Raw genomic sequence first — 23,399 nt, forward strand, 5'->3', positions numbered from 1 at the left:
TCTGTCTGTCTGTCTGTCTGTCCGTCCGTCCGTCACAAAACTTGTCCGGACTACTCCTCATAAACTTCTGGTGCAATTTCATCCAAACTTTACAGGAATGATCAGTACCAAGTCTAGTTGTGCATATTGTCAGGATTTTCCGGTTCAATGATTTTTGTCAGAGTTATGGCCCTTTAATAATTTTTAATTTTAAAGTTTGTCCGGACTACTTCTCTTATACCACTAATGCAATTTCAATGAAACTTTACAGGATTGATCTGTAGCTCAAGTCCTTGCGCATATTGCACGGGTTTTCCGGTTGAATGATTTTTGGCCGAGTTATGGCCCTTTGATAAAAAGGTTTCTTTTCTGTGTGTTGCCAGATACACAAAAGCTTGTCCGGACTACTCCTCATAAACTACTGGTGCAATTTCATCCAAACTTTACACGAATGATCAGTACCAAGTCTAGTTGTGCATATTGTCAGCATTTTCCGGTTCAATGATTTTTGTTTGAGTTATGTCCCTTTAAAAATTTTTATTTTTAAAGTTTGTCCAGACTACTTCTCTTATACCACTTATGCAATTTCAATGAAACTTTACAGGATTGATCTGTAGCTCAAGTCCTTGCGCATATTGCACGGGTTTTCCGGTTGAATGATTTTTGGCCGAGTTATGGCCCTTTGATAAAAAGGTGTTTTTTTCTGTGTGTTGCCAGATACGCAAAAGCTTGTCCAGACTACTCCTCATTAACTACTGGTGCAATTTTATCCAAACTTTACAGGAATGATCAGTACAAAGTGGTTAGTCTAGTTGTGCATTGTCCGTCTGTCTGTCCGTCTGTCACAAAATTTGTCCCAACATGAAATTGGCCATAATGAGGCGACACATGTGATTACTGATCGCTCTTGTCATTAAATCAGCAATTCTTCTATAAGGTTTTTAAAACTGTATATTATGCATCTTTAAAATATTAGGAATAATATTTATGTTTTGCAATGGTTATTGAATTGAAGGTAAAAGTATAAAGATCTTAGTTAAACTTAAATGTCAGCTCGAATTGCTATCACTCAAATACCTTAAATTGCTCGAACTCATCATAAATTGAAGGTAAAAAGATATGCAGTTTAATTGCATATAGAATTGGTCAAAATGCATCTTCTTTGAATGATTTTCCATATTTTAACTGAGACTGTATGCTCTATTATTCTTCAACATACTGTTAAGTGGTAGTTCTATAATTTTCTTAACCTCAGGTAAAAAACACTTTAGATTTTAAACCTGAGTAAATTAACCTGCATTATAAGTAATTAAACAGCTTCTGTTAATTAAAATTTATATATTTTTTGTTTCAGTTATATATACACCATGCACTTATAATTTTTGCTGCTAGAAACAGATGGGTTACATTAAAAAAAAAATGTATGCATTTTCTTCATGGAAGCACGTTTGTTTGTTTTGCAGCAATATGTTTTACCTTGAGACATAAGAATAGCTGTTTGTATATGAATAGCATTTTTGTGCAATTTCAAATGAAAATGATCTGGTAGTGCACAGACTTCTTTTAGCTTATTTTATAGCTGATATTTGGTCATATTCCCAATGGAAAATAGTATGTTATTTTTCCAATCCACAGGAAATAATTCCCAATTGAAAGTTACAAAATAAAAATATTGAATAACAAATTTTAAAATCTTTGAAAATAAGGGCTTCTTCACTGTTTTGGTGTTTAAATGTTTGAAGATGCCATTCCAAACAGTCGGATTCTTTGCATTCATTTAATCACTGCAAAATTAAAGTCATGCACTTTTCCCAATTTTTATCAAAGCATCGCTGAAATTCCTAATTTCATGGGTATGGGTCATGTTCCTAAAATCCTTGAAAAAAAACAAACCCTGTGGTGGTGTTGGTAGTTTTCTCACTCCACATCACTGTAGTAAGCCACATTGAATTTACCAAAGCCCAACCACAACAGTTCCTGGGCAGTCTGTCAAGCAATTTACCAGTCCTAAAGTTGCCTTCATTTTCTCAAGGAACTGATAACTTCTGTAGTGCCAGAGCAAAGACTGTTACAGTGTGAATGAGAAAGGATTTCATAATGGTCAGTCACAACAAAAGTGACCTGCACCTTTCGGCAATTGAACCTGGGTTGCCTGATTCACAGTCCAAAGCTCGACCTATTGAGCTAATTGGATGGCTTTAATTACACTGATATGCAGAATAACAAGAATATTTAAATGAACGGTTAAAGGCCGCTGTTCACTTTAGTATACAGCAGGGTAACGAAGGCATATAATATCTGAAACATAACTGATGGAAACAGTTCTTGTAATACGACAATACCATCATACACAATATTCAGGGAAGATAGTTATGAATTATATATGTTTATTTCTATGGATCATGTGCAAATAAATCCCCAAGAGAAAAAGAAAAATGAAAAGTGCATGTGCAGAATGTGCAGGATGGGTGTGTGTTTGTAGGTATATAAATATAGACTTTGATGTTTGACAGTAGCACATTTCTCATGTCAGGTAAAACCTGGCCATGAGCTGAGTTTCATGTTTATGTACTTGTCTGTAATGTTTAGACAGATGGCTGTATAGAAAGTTTTCAGGGGTGTATTTTTACTTGAATATTAAAGACAGTTATAGAGGTTTAAGGAATGAGTGCAACAGTTGGTAGATTCACCCTCAGCTGTTGCAATTATTTGTTTGATTTCTTGATTTTTTATGCTGTAGTGAATTTGATCATCCCTCCTCATATTTTGTGTTATTGCATGCAATAAGAAGTGTCTGTGTTCAATATATACACAGAAATCAAATTGGAATCTTGTAACTTTAGAACCGCAGCAATAAAATCACAGTTCATGCCCCTTTTACATGCAAGGATTAAAGAATCTCAATGATTATAACTAAATGTCTTTTGAAGAAAATGTTGAGGTCATTTATTGTTTATGCCATTATGCAAAAACTTGCAATCATGATAAGGTGCAGTTGTAAGACAAGGGGCATGATTCTGAAAGGTATATTTGAGTTATGCCCCTTTTTATCTGTCTTTGTTAATAAAGACCATTTGTGAAAAAAAATCTATGTATGGGTAAGAGTTCGTATTAAGACGACCGTAGGGAGTCTTATCGGACTCTTACCCATATAACTGCAAATCGGCTCTTACAACTCGATATCAGATAAAAATATAGAAAGTGTCACCTCTTTAATTAAGCATAACATTATTTTTCCCCAGCAGTCACGTACAAACAAGGATGGGGTCCAATTACTTAATCTGGCATGTAAAACAATGAGTTTTCAACAATACCTAGTATTTTTGATGCAATTCATTCCTGTCATATGAAACAAAATAATGTTTTGCTTACTTTTTCTAGAAAATATAAAACAGTCAGCAATTAATAATTGACATTTTTCATAGAGTTTAAAGGATATCAAAAAGTTACTGTGTTCACATTTGTCTCTGCGAGCTGAGCTCCACGTGCATTATCTATGTAATAAATTTGAATGTATCCTCACATTGCTAGTGTTATCAGCCTTTTTAGAAACACCTGACCTGGCTAATTAAAATATGCCAATCACAATTTTCAATATCAGCACTGGTTTCTTCATGAAATAGCGGCTACACTAATTACTGCCAAGTAAGAGCCGATTTGCAGTTATTAGGTAAAAGTGCAACATTGTTCTCTGTGCTTGTCTGATAATATGATTTGTTTAGAAATCCACGACTTGGTGTCAGCTTGCTACATGGTGTTAAAATGGCATCCCTTTATGGAAAAACTTGATAATTTTTTCAAACAATATAAAAGAAGTCTTAAACTTCATTACTACATCAAATATAAAGACTTTACACATGAATTTCATGAATTATGTTGACAGCTTTGAGGGGAGAAGAAACCCTCACATCATTTGCATGTGTGACTTCTCTTTTACTCTGTCATTTCTGTCAGTTCTTGCAATATTTTTTGTCTCAATTTTATTCCAGTCTGTAATCTTGAAGTAGTGAAAGAAGGCTTTTATGTGCTGGCATGCATTAACCTGTATCAGAACTACACCCTTGTTCTTATCTTGGATGTATCCAAATACTATAGGAGTGATATGATTATAGGCTGCTGGTAAACAGATTTTCTCATTTGAAAACATGAATGAAATGTCCTTAATAACATACCCAGTATTTATGTTATTTAGAAATTTAAACATTCCAAACAAGTTTATATGATTGATGCAATGATCATGATTATATAATATAAAATAGGTAAAAGTCCAGCATTTCTTTCATGGAATATTGAATATAGCAGCAATGCCACCCACCACTTTCATAATTATTTTCATTAAAAATTTGAATTTTTTTTTTTAAAGTAAATTATTGTTATGTACCAACTGATCTAAGGTTGCACTGTTCACATGGATACAATTTGTCCCTGCCAGCAGGCTGTCTAAGTTTTAGATATCCCTTGCTTTTTTACATCTTGGATGGGAGTCCTGCAATGTATATGTGTTCATGTTTGAAACCCGAGCAAAAGTTTGAGGGGGTCCTTGAGTCTGATAATGTGTTTTCATTATATTTGGACATTCCTGGTGTGTCATGGAGGTTACTATAGCCATGACCAGACATGGGGTAGATTACGTCAAATCTAACCAATTAAATTACTATTACATCAATAAAATTTAGGTTATGATAACTCGTAATTGACTTGTAATTGAAATGTAATCAGCGATTTCACCACTTTTCACTCATGTAATGATTACAATTACAATTAAATATAATCGACTTTAAAAATGTAATCGAATATAATCGATTATATGGACAAAATGTTATTTATTGCAGTAGATTACGATTACACAATTACAATTACCCCATGTCTGCCCATGACATCACTATTATGAGCACAAAAGTGTCATCATAAACAAGCTAAAATTCAGAAGATTTCTTAGTTCTTTATTAACAGTTTTAATTTATTTACGTTATGAAGAAATTCTATTTGGCTGATTCATCTTGGTATGTTATATTTGTTATGTAAATTGGAGGGAAAGTTGCTCCACATGAGATTGTTTTTTGAAAAATAAATGTGCAATTTTATCCTATTTATATAAAGGTTAAAAGCATTTTGAAATTACAGGGAATTATGTAAGTTATGTCATGCATGTAGTGAGTGCAGACATAACCCATGTATATCAATTTTTTCTTGTTGACTTCAGCATAATACAATAAGTCATTTTAATAAATATGCATTATACAATCACAAAACCTTCTCTTTTACTAAAGTCAAGCAACGCCCATTATTTAATGTAACTCAATCAGTTAATTGCGACTCCGTAACTCAACACTGGTAATATCTCAACAATGTCATATCTCAACAGTGCCATTAACTGTGTCATACCTGAAAACTGTGTCAGTTGCATGAACGATATTCTGCTCATGATTGCATAATTATTATTGTACACACCCAGAAAATATAATGCAGTCATTAAGGTTCTTGGAATCTCAAATGGAACTCTGAGAAAATCTCACGATGATATTAGCAAATCTACATGTTTGGCAGCATAATTTTAGCATAAATTATGATATATGTTATCATAATATTGTAATAAAGGGAAGTTCAAAAGGCATATCATTAGAAGAATTTTGTTGGGAAAACCTAACTTAACATGTATCCAGTCTATAATTATTTACTTAAAAATAGTTTGAGAAAATGATCAGCTGTTTGTTTGGTTTTACAGTGCACCAAACATAATTTAGGTTATATGGCCCATAAAATAAATATTAGCTACTCAAGAGATATAATAGTCAATGTAAGTCAATTAAGGGGAGTGGTGGCCGAGTGGTTAATGTGTCTGCATGCCTCTCAACCCAGAGATCATTGGTTCGAGTCCTACTCGGGTCACGACTGCGTCTTCATATGACACCAGTACTGGTTGGTTCCAGGAAGCGGACTCGAAAGTGATTAATAAAATATAAGTTGCAAGGACTTGTTTCACAATCAAGCTTAAATAAATATGTTTAAACCAATATAAGTCAAGTAAAAAAGTCTTGATAACATGCATTATATAAAATTGTCTGTTTAATGTTAGCATAGTTACATTGTATAATTTTTATGTTGTAAAGCTATATTTGTGCTTTCCTCTCATCCAGCACTAAATGTAAGACTTCTAAAATAAAAATGCTGTAACCTGGTACCAAACACTGGGTGTGGAGGGGTTGAACCCAGGTTCCACATGTCATTTTAACTATAAAGTAATACACACATACATTCTTGTTGATTATAAGCAACAGTAATCTTCCTTGCCAAATTATGATAATTGTAATTGCTGGCTTTATTAACAATGCACCAGGCTGTTTCTTGAAATGTGTGAAAGAAGTGATAAATATTTACTTAATACATACTTCCTATAAGTGTCTCCATTTTATATCTTATCATTGAAGTTATGACTTTTGGGGGTGGGGGGAGAGACAGAAATGTTCAAGTTAATGACAGAGATAGAATTTTTCATCATTATGCATACTTGTAAACAGATGCAAGATAGTCAATATATTTGTACAGAATAATATAACTCTCTTGACAGACACTAGATGTTTTCATCTATCTACAGAAGAATGTAGCTGCTGATATAACATAGCTACCATGGCAGCGTTCTAAATATAATAATGTAGCAAAATATTGTTTATAATAAATTTTAAATCCTGATAACTTTACACAGATTTACACCATTTACTGGTTTTTCTGAGCTCAACTATTCGAAGAATAGGGAGAGCTTGACAGTGACTCACTAAGGTCACACTTCGTTTTAAGTTTGTATCTCCAAAACTAGTGATTTTGAAGGAAATGGGTTGAAACTTAAAACTGATTTGAGAGAATAATAGGAGATACTGTCATGCAAGGCCCATAACTCATAATTGGATTTTGACTGAACTATGACCCCTTTTGAACATTCTACATTATCCAGGCTCTTGTTTTACTATAATCAGCACTAAGAAGAGTCAAGCACTTCTTGTTTTTTTGCTCTCATTGGCCAAAAAATTATGTCAAAATAGGGAAAAAAATATTAGTTCTATTGACGTGTTTATCGTCTTTTTCAAATACACTGCCATGATCTCACCTTTATTTTCTGGTCAAATTGGTGTGTTAAACTTTTTAACAACTGCTACAACAATCCATTGTAATTTTTTTGTCAGTGAATTTCCATCAGTATTTAATTTTAAGTGCAATTGATTTGACAGGAACCTGGCATCTTTATAGCCAGTTTATTGACTCAGTAAATTTTCATTTACATCACTTCTCACTCACTATATTTGAAGATATTACTGATTTCACATCATTTCTAAAGTCATTGATTAACTTAAAGCTGACGATGTTAAATGAATGTTTAAGGTAATCAATACTGAATTTATTGAATAAGTTAAATACATTTTTAGCCTCTGGCTACCATGATATTGTTTTATTCATCGAGTTTTATAAATTTTGCAATGAACCAACATGAATATCACATAACTAAAAAAGAAATATGTTATACATATGCTGTAAACATATAATTATTGTAATATTTAATGCAGTTTTGAGTTTACAGCACTTGCACATAATAATAATCTTTACCCCAGGGATTTAGTATCTGCGCCTTAGTAAAAGTATTACACTATAAATACTATGATAGTATTATGCAAAATTAATGTTGTCATGCCAAAATATATGCACGGCCATGTGCAAAACAAGTTAAAAAGCTGCACAAGTATTTGAATCAATTACAGACCTGTCTTTTTTAGTCACATGTTTAAACTTGCTTCACTGTGAGTTTGCAAGATAGATGTGATTTCATTATGTAATTGAAAATAATTATTCCATACTAATTGAGTAAAGCATACAAAGTCATCATAATAATTGAAATAAATGATAATTAAATGAGGACAATCTCTACTTTAATTGTAGGCGTGACATGTCTTTTCAATGAGAAATCCTGCTTTAAAGTGATTTAAGAGTCCGAGGTGATATCTTAATATCGGTTATATTTCACTTATTTTATCATTTGCATACAATTTGTGAGAGGGATTTGTTTAAGATCAAGTTTTATGAATTATGACAGATGCTAATTAAATCTAGCAGAAATCGTGCTGGCTTCATAAGCATGTAGATTTTATTTTTTTTTATTCTGACATTTTTTCAACAGTTTTCTTCAGAAATCATTGCTATTTTTTTCTACATTATCTGAATTCTTTATCATCCTATTAGAAAATCAATTAGTATTTTTTTGTAGTCTTGCAGGCTGTTTCCTCAGAATGTTCTTTTTTCTCTTTTATTTGCGTGTGTGGGTAGAAAATCTATTGTCATGTTCCAAACAGAGGAATGGTTGCAAAGTCTGTTTCTCTTATAGAAAGTTTTCTTTGTTGTTAATTAATTTTTCTTTTCTACCTAAATAAATGCTGCCATCTAATGAGTTTATAATGGAGGATGAAACTGGTCTCATGCATTATGATGATTGAAAGATCTGAGTACTTCAAAATTTTCATTATATTGAGAACTAATCTCTGCAATAATGCGTGAATATGATTGTATTGTAATTCTTTCCCGCCAAAAATTGTAACATTGGCCAATACGGAAGGAGATCAGTTACTTCCGGAAAATTATGTTTTCAAAATCTTTGGCATTAGATAATATTTACAATTCCTTCTCCTTTATCGCTTTGTACCATAATTCTGTAATAAACGGCTAAAAATGATTGAATACGGAAGATGTGAATAACATTCCAGAAATGACATGGTAGAAATTATTTGGCGGGACAGCATTGCAGACTACCTTAACATCTTAAGCGAGCCAGTCCGGTCCAGATTTTATTTTATACAGCAGACAAGAAAACTATATTTGTTATTACTGACATGGGTAGTGGCTAATTGTGTTGATATAAACAATAGAATCCTGCTATAGATAGGAGGCATTCTTGTATAGTGCAGCTGGTACATCTATCAGCACTATAAAAAGCTTCGTCTAATAACTCCTGAAAAAATGCTTCATGATAAAATTACCTATATATTATTGCCACCTATATATTGCAATATATTTCAGTTAATACTAATTTTTGCACATCCATGATGTTAGTTTGACCAGACTTATTCACTTAAGGTATTTAAAATCACTCAGCTCCAGATATATGTGATTGTACAACTCATAGGGAGGGGGGGGTCTTTACTGCATGAAGTTCAAGATTTGATATCCCTGTCTATTGCCCTAGCATTTGGGGCTGTGCTGAAGTATTTTAAATACCATAACATTAAATTATCGCTGACTTATTCCAGTTTCAAAGTTAATGATCATTTGATGGAGGAGGCCAAAAAATTAGAGCAAACACTGACTGATGATACTCATGACGATAATTACAATGATGATGATGATGATGATGACTCAGAACAAAATTAATGTAAATACCAGTATGTAAGGAATACAATGTGAAACCTTGTTGTCTTACATTAAACTTCCTGGTTATATTAATTCGTGTTAACGGCATGCAGTGTCCTTTACACGCTGCATTTGATCTCACTTGCTATTATACATGTATAGTGACTGCATAATGTTATTGATCAGTTGATTTTTTTTATGTTCAACATTGCAGCATGACTTAAACACATGTTGTGTCATATCCATAAAACAAACAAATACAGACTCGCCTCAGACTAACTACAATATCAAATAAAACTAGCAAATACATACTTGACTTGACCTCAGACTGCATTGTATTTGAATTATATGATATGTCATAGATATGGATGTGATATTTAAGTATATGGTGTTGTATTATATAATATTTTCAACTTATTGTACAAATTAAATTTCATAGCTAAAAATGTTACAGATGTCTCTGTATGTAATATTTATATTTGAAATATCACTGGCATGTTTTTTTGTGAATATTTATTTATATGCAGATCATGTAAAGGGTGTGTGAATTAATGTTAAAGTAGTAGTCATATTTGGTTTAGTATTTTATTTGTCACGTCTGATTCACGATTTATGCTTTTTTTACGGAAGTTTGTTGTAAAAAAAGTATGACAACACCCTGTTTATTCACAGGTTTTCAAATCTAAGTTGCACAGATGTTATAAAAATAATGTTTAAGGAAATATAATTATATGAATCAGTCATGTGACCTTGATATCTATGTTACACACTTTAACAAGGAAGACATCCCTGTAAGTGAGAGGAAAGGCAGTTTGAAGTTATTAATTAATTGTTAATTGGCTTAATTTCCGTTTATCAACTCGGTCACATTGAAAGTTGCATCCATGTTCAATTGTGCAGTTTATAGATCTATTTTTATGCCCCCACTTCTTTAATTGTTGGAGGTTGGAGCAATATATTTGCCTTTCTCTGTCTTTTTTGCAGTCTGTATGTTCAATGACAAAACAGTGGAATGAAAGGGGCATTCATGTCCTATAGATGGATTGTTAGTCTGTGGGGTTTTTTTTCTTCAGAATTTACCCCAAACTGTTATTAATCTGTTTTATTCAACATTGAATCCCTAGGGCATAATGGCCCCCGGCGAAATTCATGGTCATTTAACCATGAACTACCATGAACTACAATGGTATTTCATGGTCCTGTAACCATAAACTACCATAGTAGACCATGTTTTGTTAAATGGCACCACAGCTTTTCATGGTCACCTAACCATGGTTGCTAACACCATGGTCTACCATTAAATAACATGGTAGATCATGTCTACTGACACCATGTTCTACCATGTTAATTTTTTCCAACTGGTGAAATGTATCATGTTTTATCATGAAATAACATGATCTAACATGGCTCACATGCAGATCATGGTTAGCCATGGTTGACCATGTTATGTTACACGACCCCTGTGTAAGACGACTTTCGTAAATTACTTATGATGTAGACTAACATAATAATAGTATAGTACATAAAACTATGTATATTTTGACTGAATTTGTTTCCTTTGTGATCACTTTTATTTGTAGACCAGCCAGCCTGCATATAAAACAAACAGTGCTTGCCATTTATCTTTTTAAAATGTTCCCGCCTTTTCCCACATGTATATTTTCCTTGTGTTTACATCTTTATCAGTGTTTATTCCATAATGTTTGTTAAATCCATTTGTGAAATATTAAAACTGGGTGTTGGGAAACATGTTAGCAAAGTCTGAGTAATTAATTCCATTGTTTAAACACTGTAAAACATATATATTATGCTGTTGACAATCACACATGGATTTGGATGCCATGTTGGACTGCAATGCATTGTGGTAAGGTTTACCTCCGCTTTGAAGAGTGTTCAAATTATAAGGCTAAAACTACTGTTAGATACAATGAAACTTTAAGGGCCATGGGTTCAAACCCCAGAAGGGTCAACATTTTTTTTCTTTTTTTTTCTTTTAACATTATTTATGTAACTTTCATATCCCTTTTGGGAAGAAAAACAAGTGTTTCATATTTTTTTATTTAATTTATATAGGTATTTATTGGCATAAAAATTATGTTGATAGTACACCATGGTTATTCATGGTCATTTTACCATGGTCTGTAATTTTGTTACATGGTAGACCATGGTTTTTCATGATAGCTTACTGATATGCAGAATGACCATGTTATTACATGGTCATACCATTATGTGACCATGGCATTTGATGGTTTTTCACTGACGACCAAGAAATAACATGTTCAGATATCAAAAACCATGAAATACTATGTTGACCATGGTACACATTTCACCTGGGGAGTGTTAGGACAGTAAATTAATACAATAAGAAATCAGTGGGAAGGGCCAAAACATCAAAAGCTTTTTTAATTAGAGGTACAACCATTACTAAGGTAATACTTTTCTAACATATTAAAGTTCTATTTGAAGAAATTGCTCTAAGGATTAGAAAAAAACTGAAGAAAATATACTTCTAACAATTGCTTGTTATGTGTCAAATTGTAACTTTAACTTTACCCTTGTTTTGCTTGTATTACAATAAAGAAGGTTTCATCAAAGGTAAATGTATTAGAGAATTATTGTTGACTATAACCATACATTATGTCAGTTGACCACAACATTGTGCTGTATAAAGTGTTATTATCCATTCGTTTTATGACACTTTAGGTGTAACATTCAACATTAACATTTCACAGGTCACAGTGGTTCACCAAATGTCCAATTTATCTTCAATAGGTCAGACAACACTAAAAGTTCACATGAAGTGTGTTTCACTGCATTTGAATTGGTAACTTGAGTTGTTGTAGTTCTAATTGGTAGATTTATTTCAAAAACTTAATTTTCAATTTTCTTCAAAAGTTTGGATTAAATCATTCAGACATTTTAATGGCTATTTCAAGTGTCTGTCAGATGTTTTTGTTTTGAGTGATTGGGGTTAAAGTGTAATTACTAAGATCTTACATTAAGGTAAATTCTATATAGTGTTACTGTGGGAGAGTTTAAAAATGAATTTTAATTAAGGTAAGCTACAGGGCGTTTCTTATTTAATGAATGAGATTTTTTTTGTCCCTTGAGTGTTTTTATACTTTATACTGAATGTTTGAAATGCTCGCTTTACTTTTGTACATCTGCAATATTAAGGTTATCATATTTGTTCAATAAGAATTAAAAGTCAAGGTTTAAGACTGTCTCTTAGCAACACATAGAAATTCGATAGTAGTTTAGGAGAAGTTCTTGTTCATTATTCAATAATTATAGGATTGTTGAAATATTTCATGAAATGGTAAGACATTGAATTTGTTGATAAAGATGACACTAATAATTATGTGTAAATTGTTATTAAACAAGGAAGCTGGTCAGGAGTTTGAGAGACACATTATTTATATAAATTTCCTTGTGGATATTTATTTATCTGATTGCTATTTTGAATTGTTGTGAATCGTTAACATAATGACTCGATAAGAACAATATAGCTTACTGGACATGATGAAATATGATTTTTTAAGGACTGAACAAGGAGCTACCGTAACATTCTTATTCGTCCAACTTAAATTAAAGTGCAACGCGATGACATATTCTGCTATTTTGTGTCGGGGTAATATCTCATCACGCCTTTACTGTAAAAGCGAAATCTGACCTTGAACAAAAATATCCCAGAATCTAGCTTTGGCATGTCACTACATTCTTACATGTGCCAACTCAACATGCTTTAAGTATATAGTGAAGTGGGGCTTGTGAGTTCAGAGGGCAGGGGCTCTTAAATTGCATGACTAGGAAAATTTCCACTCCCTTTGTGGTTGATATGTTATTGTTATTTGTTTTGTTTGTTAGTGATAAAATTTCCTGGTATTGATTAGTTTATATTGTACTACAGAGGCTATTATAGAAACAATGAATTATGTACGTAGCATGCAGGAAATTTACTTGGTTTCATATATAAGTTTTTATGCTGTAAAATAATTTGCCTATATATGCTGTCTTGCTGAGTAAGTAAGTAGTATTAGTAAGTAACGACTTTATTTAACGAGGCTTACACATTCAGATCCCGATCTTCCATGTGGGCCTCAGCATAACATTATTACAATCAGTTTTACATCCATTTTTAGAACTGTCCATTTTCAATTTTGGGTGAAAATTTGAAGTTTGGCGGTCAACAGATTAGAGCCTGGTCAGACTGCATGAATGTATATGCTGACAGGGCTTTCTATTGATTGAAAAGGCTTAAACCACTTTCGGTTGCGCAGCCAGTGTATAGCAAGCTCTATGTTTAATATGAAAATCCCTAAGTTTATAATTACGATGGACAGTTTCATGTTTAATGGGGGTGCCCAGGGGTGGGCAAGTCCATGATAATGTAGTGATCTTTCAGTATTTACTGTACTTCCTGTATATCGTCTCACTTGATGAAAGTTTAAAGTATGTTTTAGTGTATGCATGTTGCATAATTTTATAAATTCAATACCATAGTTATATTCAGTAAACTGATAAAGAACACGGCATGTAATATAACTTATACATGTACAACACGTGTGTTTAAATTTTAAGTTATTATGTCGCAAAAATATAATCAGGAAGTTTATAGGATTATAGCAAATATTTAAGTAAATATAAAGTATTTTATCAAACTTTTTTTTTTGTCTTGCAGACAGAAGAGAAATAAAGTGTTGGAACCTTTGCCTCTTTCATGATGGAACATTGGCACAAGTAGGCGACCTGTCAACAGGGGCGTGTTATTTCTTCTAACAAGGATCTATACATTCAAAAAAATCAGGACCGTTTACAAGCAGTGTCAAACAAAGTTTCAGAGTGTGGTAATCTGAAGTAGTACAAGATCGAGGAAGGTTTAAAGCAAGGGCGTACAGCAAAATCTGGGAGGGAAATTAAGACAGAGCAGCTGATAAAAGAATCAGTTTTTGAACAAATTTAATGAAAGGTTACAAGATAAAACAGTGGCAATTTTTGAAGATCTAACAAAGCTGACATGTCTCCATTAGCAAGCAAGTGTTCTGTTGAATTGAAACATAGACATAGGCTTTAAACCTGTAAACATATAAGTAGATTTTTATTTCCCTGGAATTACAGGAATTACAAAATCTACTGGCTGTATCCTTGTTGAAGAATTCAAGATTTGTACTGTTGTAAAAATAAGATAAAAAAATATAAAAATCACTGCATTGATGTAAGAACAGGAAGTGTCGTTTTGAAAAAGAAAAAAAAAGAGAAGAACTTCAACAAACTGGCAATATACAGGATTACTTTGAGTTGATTAGATTTTTATTGGTGAAAGAGTAAGATTATATAGTTATATACAATAATTTAACAAAACAGAAGAATGGAGATTTATGGATTTATACCTTTGTTAATCACACTGGTGATGAATTATACAACTGGACATAGAGTCTTCACAAAAGATGGTAAGGATATTTTACTTTAAATTCATCAAATTTGAAAATATGTAATATAATTATGTGCTTCTATAAAAAATTTAAGTCGTGTTAATTTGTCTGCCCTAATTTTTTTATGAAAAGTCATTTTTTAAATGCAAAAAGGATTTCATTGCAATAATGTCATTTATTATTCATAATAAATAAACTAGAATTTTATGGTTTGAACTTCAGTGATACACGTAATCATCCTTATTGATTGAGAACAATTCTAATAATTCTAATGCACTAGTACACATTTGTTTAACCCATATTGGACGAGGTGCAAGCCAAGTCTAGTACAGGGGTCTTGGAGCTGGTTACAAGTCAAGTAGAATCAGTATTGTACTCATCAATTACGGTATACCACCAATTCTTTTTAGCTCACCTGTCACAAAGTGACAGGGTGAGCTTTTGTGATCGCTTTTCGTCCGGCGTCCGTCCGTCCGGCGTCCGTCCGTAAACTTTTACTTTAAATGACATCTCCTCATAAACCACTAAGCCAATTTCATCCAAACTTCACAGGAATGTTCCTTTGGTGGTCACCTTTAAACATTGTTCAAAGAATTTAATTCCATGCAGAACTCTGGTTGCCATGGCAACCGAAAGAAAAAACTTTAAATATCTTCTTTTAAAAAACCATAAGACTAGAGCTTAGATATTTGGCATGAAACATCTTCTAGTGAGTGTCTACCAAGTTTGTTCAAATAAAAGCCCTGGGGTCAAAATTGGCCCCGCCCTGGGGGGTCATTGATTTTCCCAATATGCATATAGTAAAAACTTAAAAAATCTTCTTTTAAAGAACCCAAAGAGCTAGAGCTAAGATATTTAGCATGAAACATGTTCTAATGGGTGTCTACCAAGTATGATCAAATAAAAGCCCTGGGGTCAAAATTGGCCCCGCCCCAGGGGGTCATTGATTTTCCCTATATGCATATATAGTAAAAACTTAAAAAATCTTCTTTTAAAGAACTCAAAGAGCTATGGCTAAGATATTGAGCATCAAACATGTTCTAATGGGTGTCTACCAAGTTTGTTCAAATAAAAGCCCTGGGGTCAAAATTGGCACCGCCCCGGGGGGTCATTGATTTTCCCTATATGCATATAGTAAAAACTTAAAAAATCTTCTTTTAAAGAACCAAAAGAGTTAGAGCTAAGATATTTAGCATGAAACATGTTCTAATGGGTGTCTATCAAGTTTGTTCAAATAAAAGCCCTGGGGTCAAAATTGGCCCCGCCCCGGGGGGTCATTGATTTTCCCTATATGCATATAGTAAAAACTTAAAAATCTTCTTTTAAAGAACTCAAAGAGCTATGGCTAAGATATTTAGCATCAAACATGTTCTAATAGGTGTCTACCAAGTTTGTTCAAATAAAAGCCCTGGGGTCAAAATTGGCACCGCCCCGGGGGTCATTGATTTTCCTTATATGTGTATAGCAAAAACTTAAAAAATCTTCTTTGAGAAAACCCAAATAGCTAGAGTTAAGATATTAAGCATGAAACATCTTTTAGTGAGTGTCTACAAAGTTTGTTCAAATAAAAGACCTGGGGTCAAAATTGGCCCCGCCCCGGGGGTCATTGATTTTCTTTATATGTGTATAGCAAAATCTTAAAATCTTCTTTGAAAAAACCCAAATAGCTAGAGTTTAGATATTAAGCATGAAAACATCTTCTAGTAAGTGTCTACAAAGTTTGTTCAAATAAAAAGTCCTGGGGTCAAAACTGGCCCGGCCCCAGGGGTGTCATTGTTTTTAACTATATGTGTATAGTAAAAACTTAAAAAAAATCTTCTTTTAAAAAGCCCAATGAGCTAGAGCTTAGATGTTTAGCATGAAACATCTTCTTATGGGTGTCTACCAAGTTTGTGCAAATAAAAGCCCTTGGGTTAAATTGGCCCTGCAACGTTGGGGGGGGGGGGGGGGGGGGGGGCCTATATACAGGTGAGCGACCTCAGGGTCATCATGGCCCTCTTGTGTACATTTTGAACAGAACTTTGTTTAACTTTGAGTATAAAAGAATAAAAACAAGGTTAGACAGAGTGCAATATGGATTTGATATTGATTTGTTTGGACTCAGAAAATGAAATGGAGACTAAATTGATGAGATTGGATCCAATAATGATGATGCAAACCCTGGAATTTCATTTGTTACTGGGGTCTTATCTGGAGGCATGCATCTTTAATGTTAAGAATAATTGGGGGGAAATGAGACAATTATTTTATATGTTTATGTCACTGCACTAATTTGCAATGTAGTAAAATGTGGTTGTGTTTTGCCAGTCTTGATTTTTTGTCAGAAATTGCTGTACATACAAAGTAGTGGTATACTAAAATGTAATGTGCTAAGTATTTTCCACTAATTGAATTAAGCTAATTACTGAAACAATAGTTAGGATAGGCAAAAGTATTCTGTATATTTCTTCCTTTAAGCATGGGACTTGGCTGACTGTCATATATATTATATTAAGTGCATGTATAGCAAACAAAGTAGATACCTTCGTGCCATCACTGCCATGATGAGACCTTAGGTATATACATGTAGCATTCTATTAATGCTTGCTAAAATATGCCTATTATTGTAACTGTTAGACATTTGGATTAACATAATATGTGAAAAAATTTAAATGGTACTTAAAAAGTACTTGAGGAAGATCTAGAAATAAGCCTGACTTGGTTTCTCAGAAATAATACTGCAATTTTATGTTAACTGTTTGCTCCATTGACATGTACAAAAATGTAATATGTTTATATATATTTGTTTCAATTGATGTCATATTTTTGTTTTTCTACCTTAAAATTTTCAGAAAGAAAACTCAAAAGCTATTGATATAATTAGAACTTTCAAGATCATGGCTTCAATAGATACATGCTTTAGAACCAAGGCAATAAAATTTTACATTTAATTAAGCTTTTTCAATATCAGGCAGGTTCTCCCTTACATTTTCAAGGGGTCTTATGATTTATGGCATTTCAAGCGTTTTTTACCTGGAGGGAGGGAATGGAAATCTGTTTACATCAAATTTGTAATCAACAGTTTGAGTTAATGTGAATTTTTCATCACTTAAAAGTTGAGGACTATAAGTTAAGCATTCAATGAAAATATTTACGCAAACCCTGTATTCAATAGAAAATTTATGAACATGCAATATTGATACATAAGTTAGAAAAGAATAATTTACATACCTGATGTGCATATGACTCATTTTGTATAACACTTAAATAATTTATGCAAAATTGAAACTATTTAAATTTCTGTTAAATTTTGAAAGTATTTTGATGTTGCTAATGATAGGTTAAGTATGTTAACAGTTCAAAGCTTTGAAATGTATTTTCCACATTCCTGAGTTGCTTTTTTTTCAAATATGTAAAATTGCTTGTTCAGAATGCACTAGTAACCCTCCTTTGGTCAGAATACACACTTTCATTATATTGTGTTCAGATCTTATTTTTGTGTTGTACTGCAATATCATTATTCATCGAGCACTCACTAATTTTCATAGTGTTCATAATGAATTTAAAATGCAATGAAATTTCATTTTGTCTGCTGTAAGATTATTTTGCATCACATTACTAACATTATTACCGTTTGGAAAAATAGACAGTCCATGAATTTAAAAACCCACGAAAAAGGGTTTTTCATAACAAAAACCACGGAATTTGTTGCCCATGAACTTAAGTGAATTCACAGTAATATAGAGTGAAACATATTGTCTGCAGTTGGCATTTGTTTTAAAAATGTGTGTGTGTTTAAAAATGCATGTATACAATGCTAACAAAAGGATCTCAGTCATTATCTCATGTCTAGCTGTATTGTGGAACAGATAAATGTTTGTGATAAGATTTTAGAAATAAATTTAAGCTATTTTTCTGTGTAAGCGTTGTTATTGTACTTGACAGTTGAGAACAGTGTATGTCTAGCTTAATTAATCAAGAAATGTTAACATGACCCTGAAAAATATTAAGAATAAGTTATTACCCTCAATAGTTGCTGAAAGTTATGTAATGAGCATATTTATTATCCTGCTTTTGATTAATTTTAGTGAATTTGCACATTTATGTTAATGTTACCAGTTTTAAACTTTATTTGTAGGAGTTATCAACTGCAATTAGCAATACATAGTTCCTGTGATCTTTGTTTCTGTATGTTTTATTCTCCAATCTGATTGAGGATTTTTTATATGTAAAAGAAGTTTTGGGTAATATTGTAACATAATTTAATATAATTAACAACCAATATAATTACTATATAATGGATCTGATCATCATCAGAACGGCTATAAATTTATATAAATAAGTTAAATTCTGGACATGATCATGATGTTACATCATAGTAACCTAGCCTATACATATGTATAGTCTTAGCCAAAAGTTGTGTCACCAAAACCTCAAAATTCAAACTTTTCATTCAACAGCTCCAAGTTGATCAAGAGCTTCAAACAAAATTCATTTACAAACTTAACGGCATTGCAAGTTTTGGTTAATTAAAGTCAGGGCCTTGTAATCATGTATGCTCCCTATTGGCAATGTTACACTATAATGTTTAATGATGCTACATGCAGAGATCAGGAAGTCAGATCTGTAACATTTAACATGTTTCCTCTTGTATAAACTCTGTAGGCTCCAGGAAACTAATTTGCTCCCCATTTTATGAGTTATCATTTTGACTTTGAACTCCTGTTGTGGTAATTACAGAGATGGGTTGTTAAAGTTTAAAGCAATAGACTGGGGATTTAAATTTTCACCATTGATGGTTTTGTTATTAGGGGCAGTTTTAATTGTGGTCAAATGTTTGAGCAAATAAAATGTCCAACAGAGGGCTTAAGATGTATTTCATAGGCTGGATGACAAATGGAGAGAAATTTGGTTCATTTTAATTACATGCATATCCTGTTTTCTGGGTAACAGTTTTGTGAGTTATTATTTTAAAGAATTGAATTATTACAAACCCATGATTGTGTCCTCGCATATTTCTCTGTTCATTATTGTAATATGCAGGCTTTCTTCACAGCAAAAAAAAACATGAAAATTTCAACAGCATTGTCCATAATTACTATCTGAATAACTAAACACATCATTTTGAATTTATAAATGAGTGGGAAAAAATATTTTATCACTAAAAAAGCTGATTCAACAAATACATGTATTATGCAAAGCTTTGATATCCGGTCCATAAATTTCGAATGAATTTTATTATCATGTAATTATATAATGAATACAGAAAATCATAGCATTTATTTAAAATAAAAAGTCAGAGAAGTTAAACACTTTACGAGAGCTTGTATATGACAAGGCGTGACAGTTAGATTGCATATAATCTAAAAACCATAAATTTACGTTATCATTGGGTTGCTGGTGCAGTATATACATTTATGTCATAAAAATGACATAATACCTTCTCTTTTCTCCCCAGTTTTTCACATGCTTTATAATAACTCTTGCCCTGTATTCATGTAAGCAGGAAACTAAGTTTACAACTTGAAATTCAGCAGATGGAATTTGATTTTGATGTTATTTTTCTATCATTTATTTAATGTGATTTGTTAATCAAACTTGAAATACATGTTCAGAACTTCCAAGTCCCTACCTCCATGGTATAAGAATAAATTTTACATTATTTTTTTAATGGTATGTAATACATTCAAGAATTTTCAAATCAATTACTGGCCAGTAAGTAGCTATTAAAATTTCTTTGTTACTTAATGGTTTTCCGAGATATTTCTTCCCTATTGATGATAAAACTGAAATTAAACTTTAGTCTGTTTTTATATAATGATATTTTTTAGAAAGGATGAAATTGCTTGTAGATATATTATTACCCAGTTCTCGTTATATAACCATAAATGTTCAAATGCAAATGTTTTGACCATTGAGAAAACGATTAAAGGCCCACTAACTAAGACTTCAAAAGTGATAAAAGTTTATTTCTCAAAACCTTTTTATTTTTGATGTCCTAATACAATTTTCTAATAGTTTCTCACTGGAAATTATATAACTTTTGCATTTAGTTAAGTTATAATGATTGAGTATTTTGTATGGATTCAGTCAAAGTATTACTTTGCTTGCATTGTGCTACTTTCATGACAAATTATTCTTCACTTGGCACTACTTTTTTTCAAGTGATGAAGCCTCTAACTTGCAAAATTAAATCCTTAATTTAAACAACATGAAACTTAAGTTGCAATTAAAAAAAGAAGAAGAAAATATTTCTGAGACTTAATGTGCCTTTTAAGATATGATCCTAATATGATCCAGCTCCCATCACTATCCCCATCACTTTTGGTCTCAGCAGAATAAGGGTTATATAAGATACAGGAATGCATATTTTGTAAAAGTAATCATGTTTCTTTTGCATTGAACATTATAAAGCATCAGTATATGGCACTTCAGTAATATTAAGTGAGTAGCACTGTAGCAGGGGATCAAACTTTTGGTTTTATTTGGCAGTGTTGTTATAAACAGACAGGCACCTGTTAAATGTCTTAATGTTAAGTCAATATTATTGTAAATGCCAAGTCAAAAATACCATATGTCACCACACCCTATTTACAAGATGTTTAAATGTATACATTTCACTTTGACAAATTAGACATAAAGACCATGGGTGTAGTGTTTCCAGCTTCAAACACTTTCTAATTTAAATCTGTAATTGTTTCGTAAGTAAATTACAATGGTATATATCTCATCCAATTATGTAAGTATTCAAAGTGGTTATCTTGAGTTACACTTTGATCCAGTGTAATGTTTGGGCTATTTTCAGTGTGTTTTGTACTAAATTGGGAGGAAAAATTGTTAATCAGTAAATTGTTTCAAACTGTAACTAAGTGTTTCCAGTTTAATTGTTGTGGGAGAAATGTTACTAGGTCAAGTAGCCAATTAAAAATGCTGCTGAAAGAATAGGAGACACAATAGCTGTATCAGATGTTGTATCACTTCAGATTAAGTTTTGTTACAGACTTATTTGCCCAAGTGTTGTGTAATTACTGTAGCCATTCACCTCCTCCACTGTTAAGTTGTAACTGTAGCCAGTCACCCCATCCATCAAGCAATATGAAGTTGATTCATGCCCTCCATCAGGCAATATGAAGTTTATTCATGCCCTCCATCAGGCAATATCAAGTTGATTCATGCCCTCCATCACGCAATATCAAGTCTACTAAAATATAACTTATATTCAGCCCTCCATCAGGCAAATTATCAAGTCTGGTAAAAAGTCAGTTTTAACTTTAGCCTAATGCCCCCCCCCCCCCCCCCCCCTCCATCAAGTCTGGTAAAAAGTCAGTAACTGTAGCCATTCACCCCCTCAGTCAAGCAATGGAATCAATTGTTACCTTCCCTTATTTAGATTTCCTCATTTAGTAGAAATAATAACTACATTTATTCTTCACCAGTGATGTTATATTAACTTGATGAAGGCCATAATTATTGTATATATATTGTTTGATAAAGGGAACATAATATTTACTCTGGTGTTTGGACACATTTATCTCCTCTACATTTGGGAACAATAAGAATAAACCAAATAAAAAAATAATATTATTACTGAGAAAAGTGTAAAGAAATAATAATATGTATTTAAACAGTCAGATTTAGGACATCAAACTACATGTATTTTAGCAGTGTTATGAACTGGAATTGACCTAGAAAGAGGACAGCTTTTGATAGCATGTCAGTGAGATCATAGAAAAAAAAATGTCAAGAGGGAATAACGCTTAGTGTTTGAAATTATTTCTTGTCCAATAGAATTGCAGTATTTCAAATGTATTGTTAAACATTTAACTTTGGTATATCGGCAAACTGTCAATTAGTCTAGTAAATCGACTGTTTATAAAAATAAAATTTTAAAAATATAAAGGGGGTTAAATTTTTTTGGGAAAGTTTTTTACAAAAAAAAAATTGGGTTCACCCGGCTAATGCCCCGTCCCGAAACCCAAATTTAAATTTTTTTAAACACATTTCGAAAACTTTAAAACCCATACTAAAATTTTCCTTTAAAGGAAAAAATAGCCTAAAAAATTGACAAACCCAAATTAAATAGAATTAAACATCAAAATGAAAAATCTCCCTTTTATATTGAAAAAATTTTAAAAAAATTCGCTTTCCCTTTTCCAAAATTTAAAATTGGTTGTGTATAACTTTTTATGAAAGCCATGACATATTTGCCAAAATTATAGGTACATAGTAAACAATTCATCCCTTGAGACTAAGTTACAAGAAAATATTAAAGTTCTGTAGTTATTAAAATATACCTAAATGATACCTTTATATTTCAGAGTTAAAAGATGTGTACAAATATTTTGATGGCTCTGGTTGTCCGGGAGACGCACGTAACTTTGTTGCAACTAAGAAGAAATATTTCCGATATTTAGAGAGGAGTCATAAGGATCCAAATATTTTATATGTTGGTGCCATGTAAGTTAAAGAGTTTTCCTTCACTTTATAACTATAAACAACGCAATTGGGTTCAAACCCTGTCAGAGGCAAGCCGTTGTTTCCTGAAGCAAGAAAAATTACACTCATTGCTTAGTACTGGTTGGTTCCATGATTGGATTTGAGAGTGTTTCAATAAGCTTATAG

The 23,399-nt window shown here is 32.3% G+C and overlaps 1 protein-coding gene across 6 annotated transcripts in view; it reads left to right on the plus strand.

Annotated features, from left to right (window-relative positions):
• Positions 1–23,399, plus strand: part of LOC132749337 (semaphorin-2A-like) — a 62,491-nt gene that overhangs the window by 13,969 nt on the left and 25,123 nt on the right. For all 6 annotated transcript variants that reach the window (XM_060739069.1, XM_060739072.1, XM_060739074.1 and 3 more), the window contains 2 exons: positions 14,048–14,816; positions 23,096–23,234. In XM_060739069.1, the coding sequence (XP_060595052.1) occupies positions 14,735–14,816; positions 23,096–23,234 (221 nt within the window). In that variant the 5' untranslated portion in view covers positions 14,048–14,734. The remainder of the gene's footprint in view (positions 1–14,047; positions 14,817–23,095; positions 23,235–23,399) is intronic.

Source organism: Ruditapes philippinarum, unplaced genomic scaffold (genome assembly GCF_026571515.1).
Source record: "Ruditapes philippinarum isolate M1 unplaced genomic scaffold, ASM2657151v2 ctg113_1_1_1_1, whole genome shotgun sequence".
Lineage (NCBI taxonomy): Eukaryota > Metazoa > Mollusca > Bivalvia > Venerida > Veneridae > Ruditapes > Ruditapes philippinarum.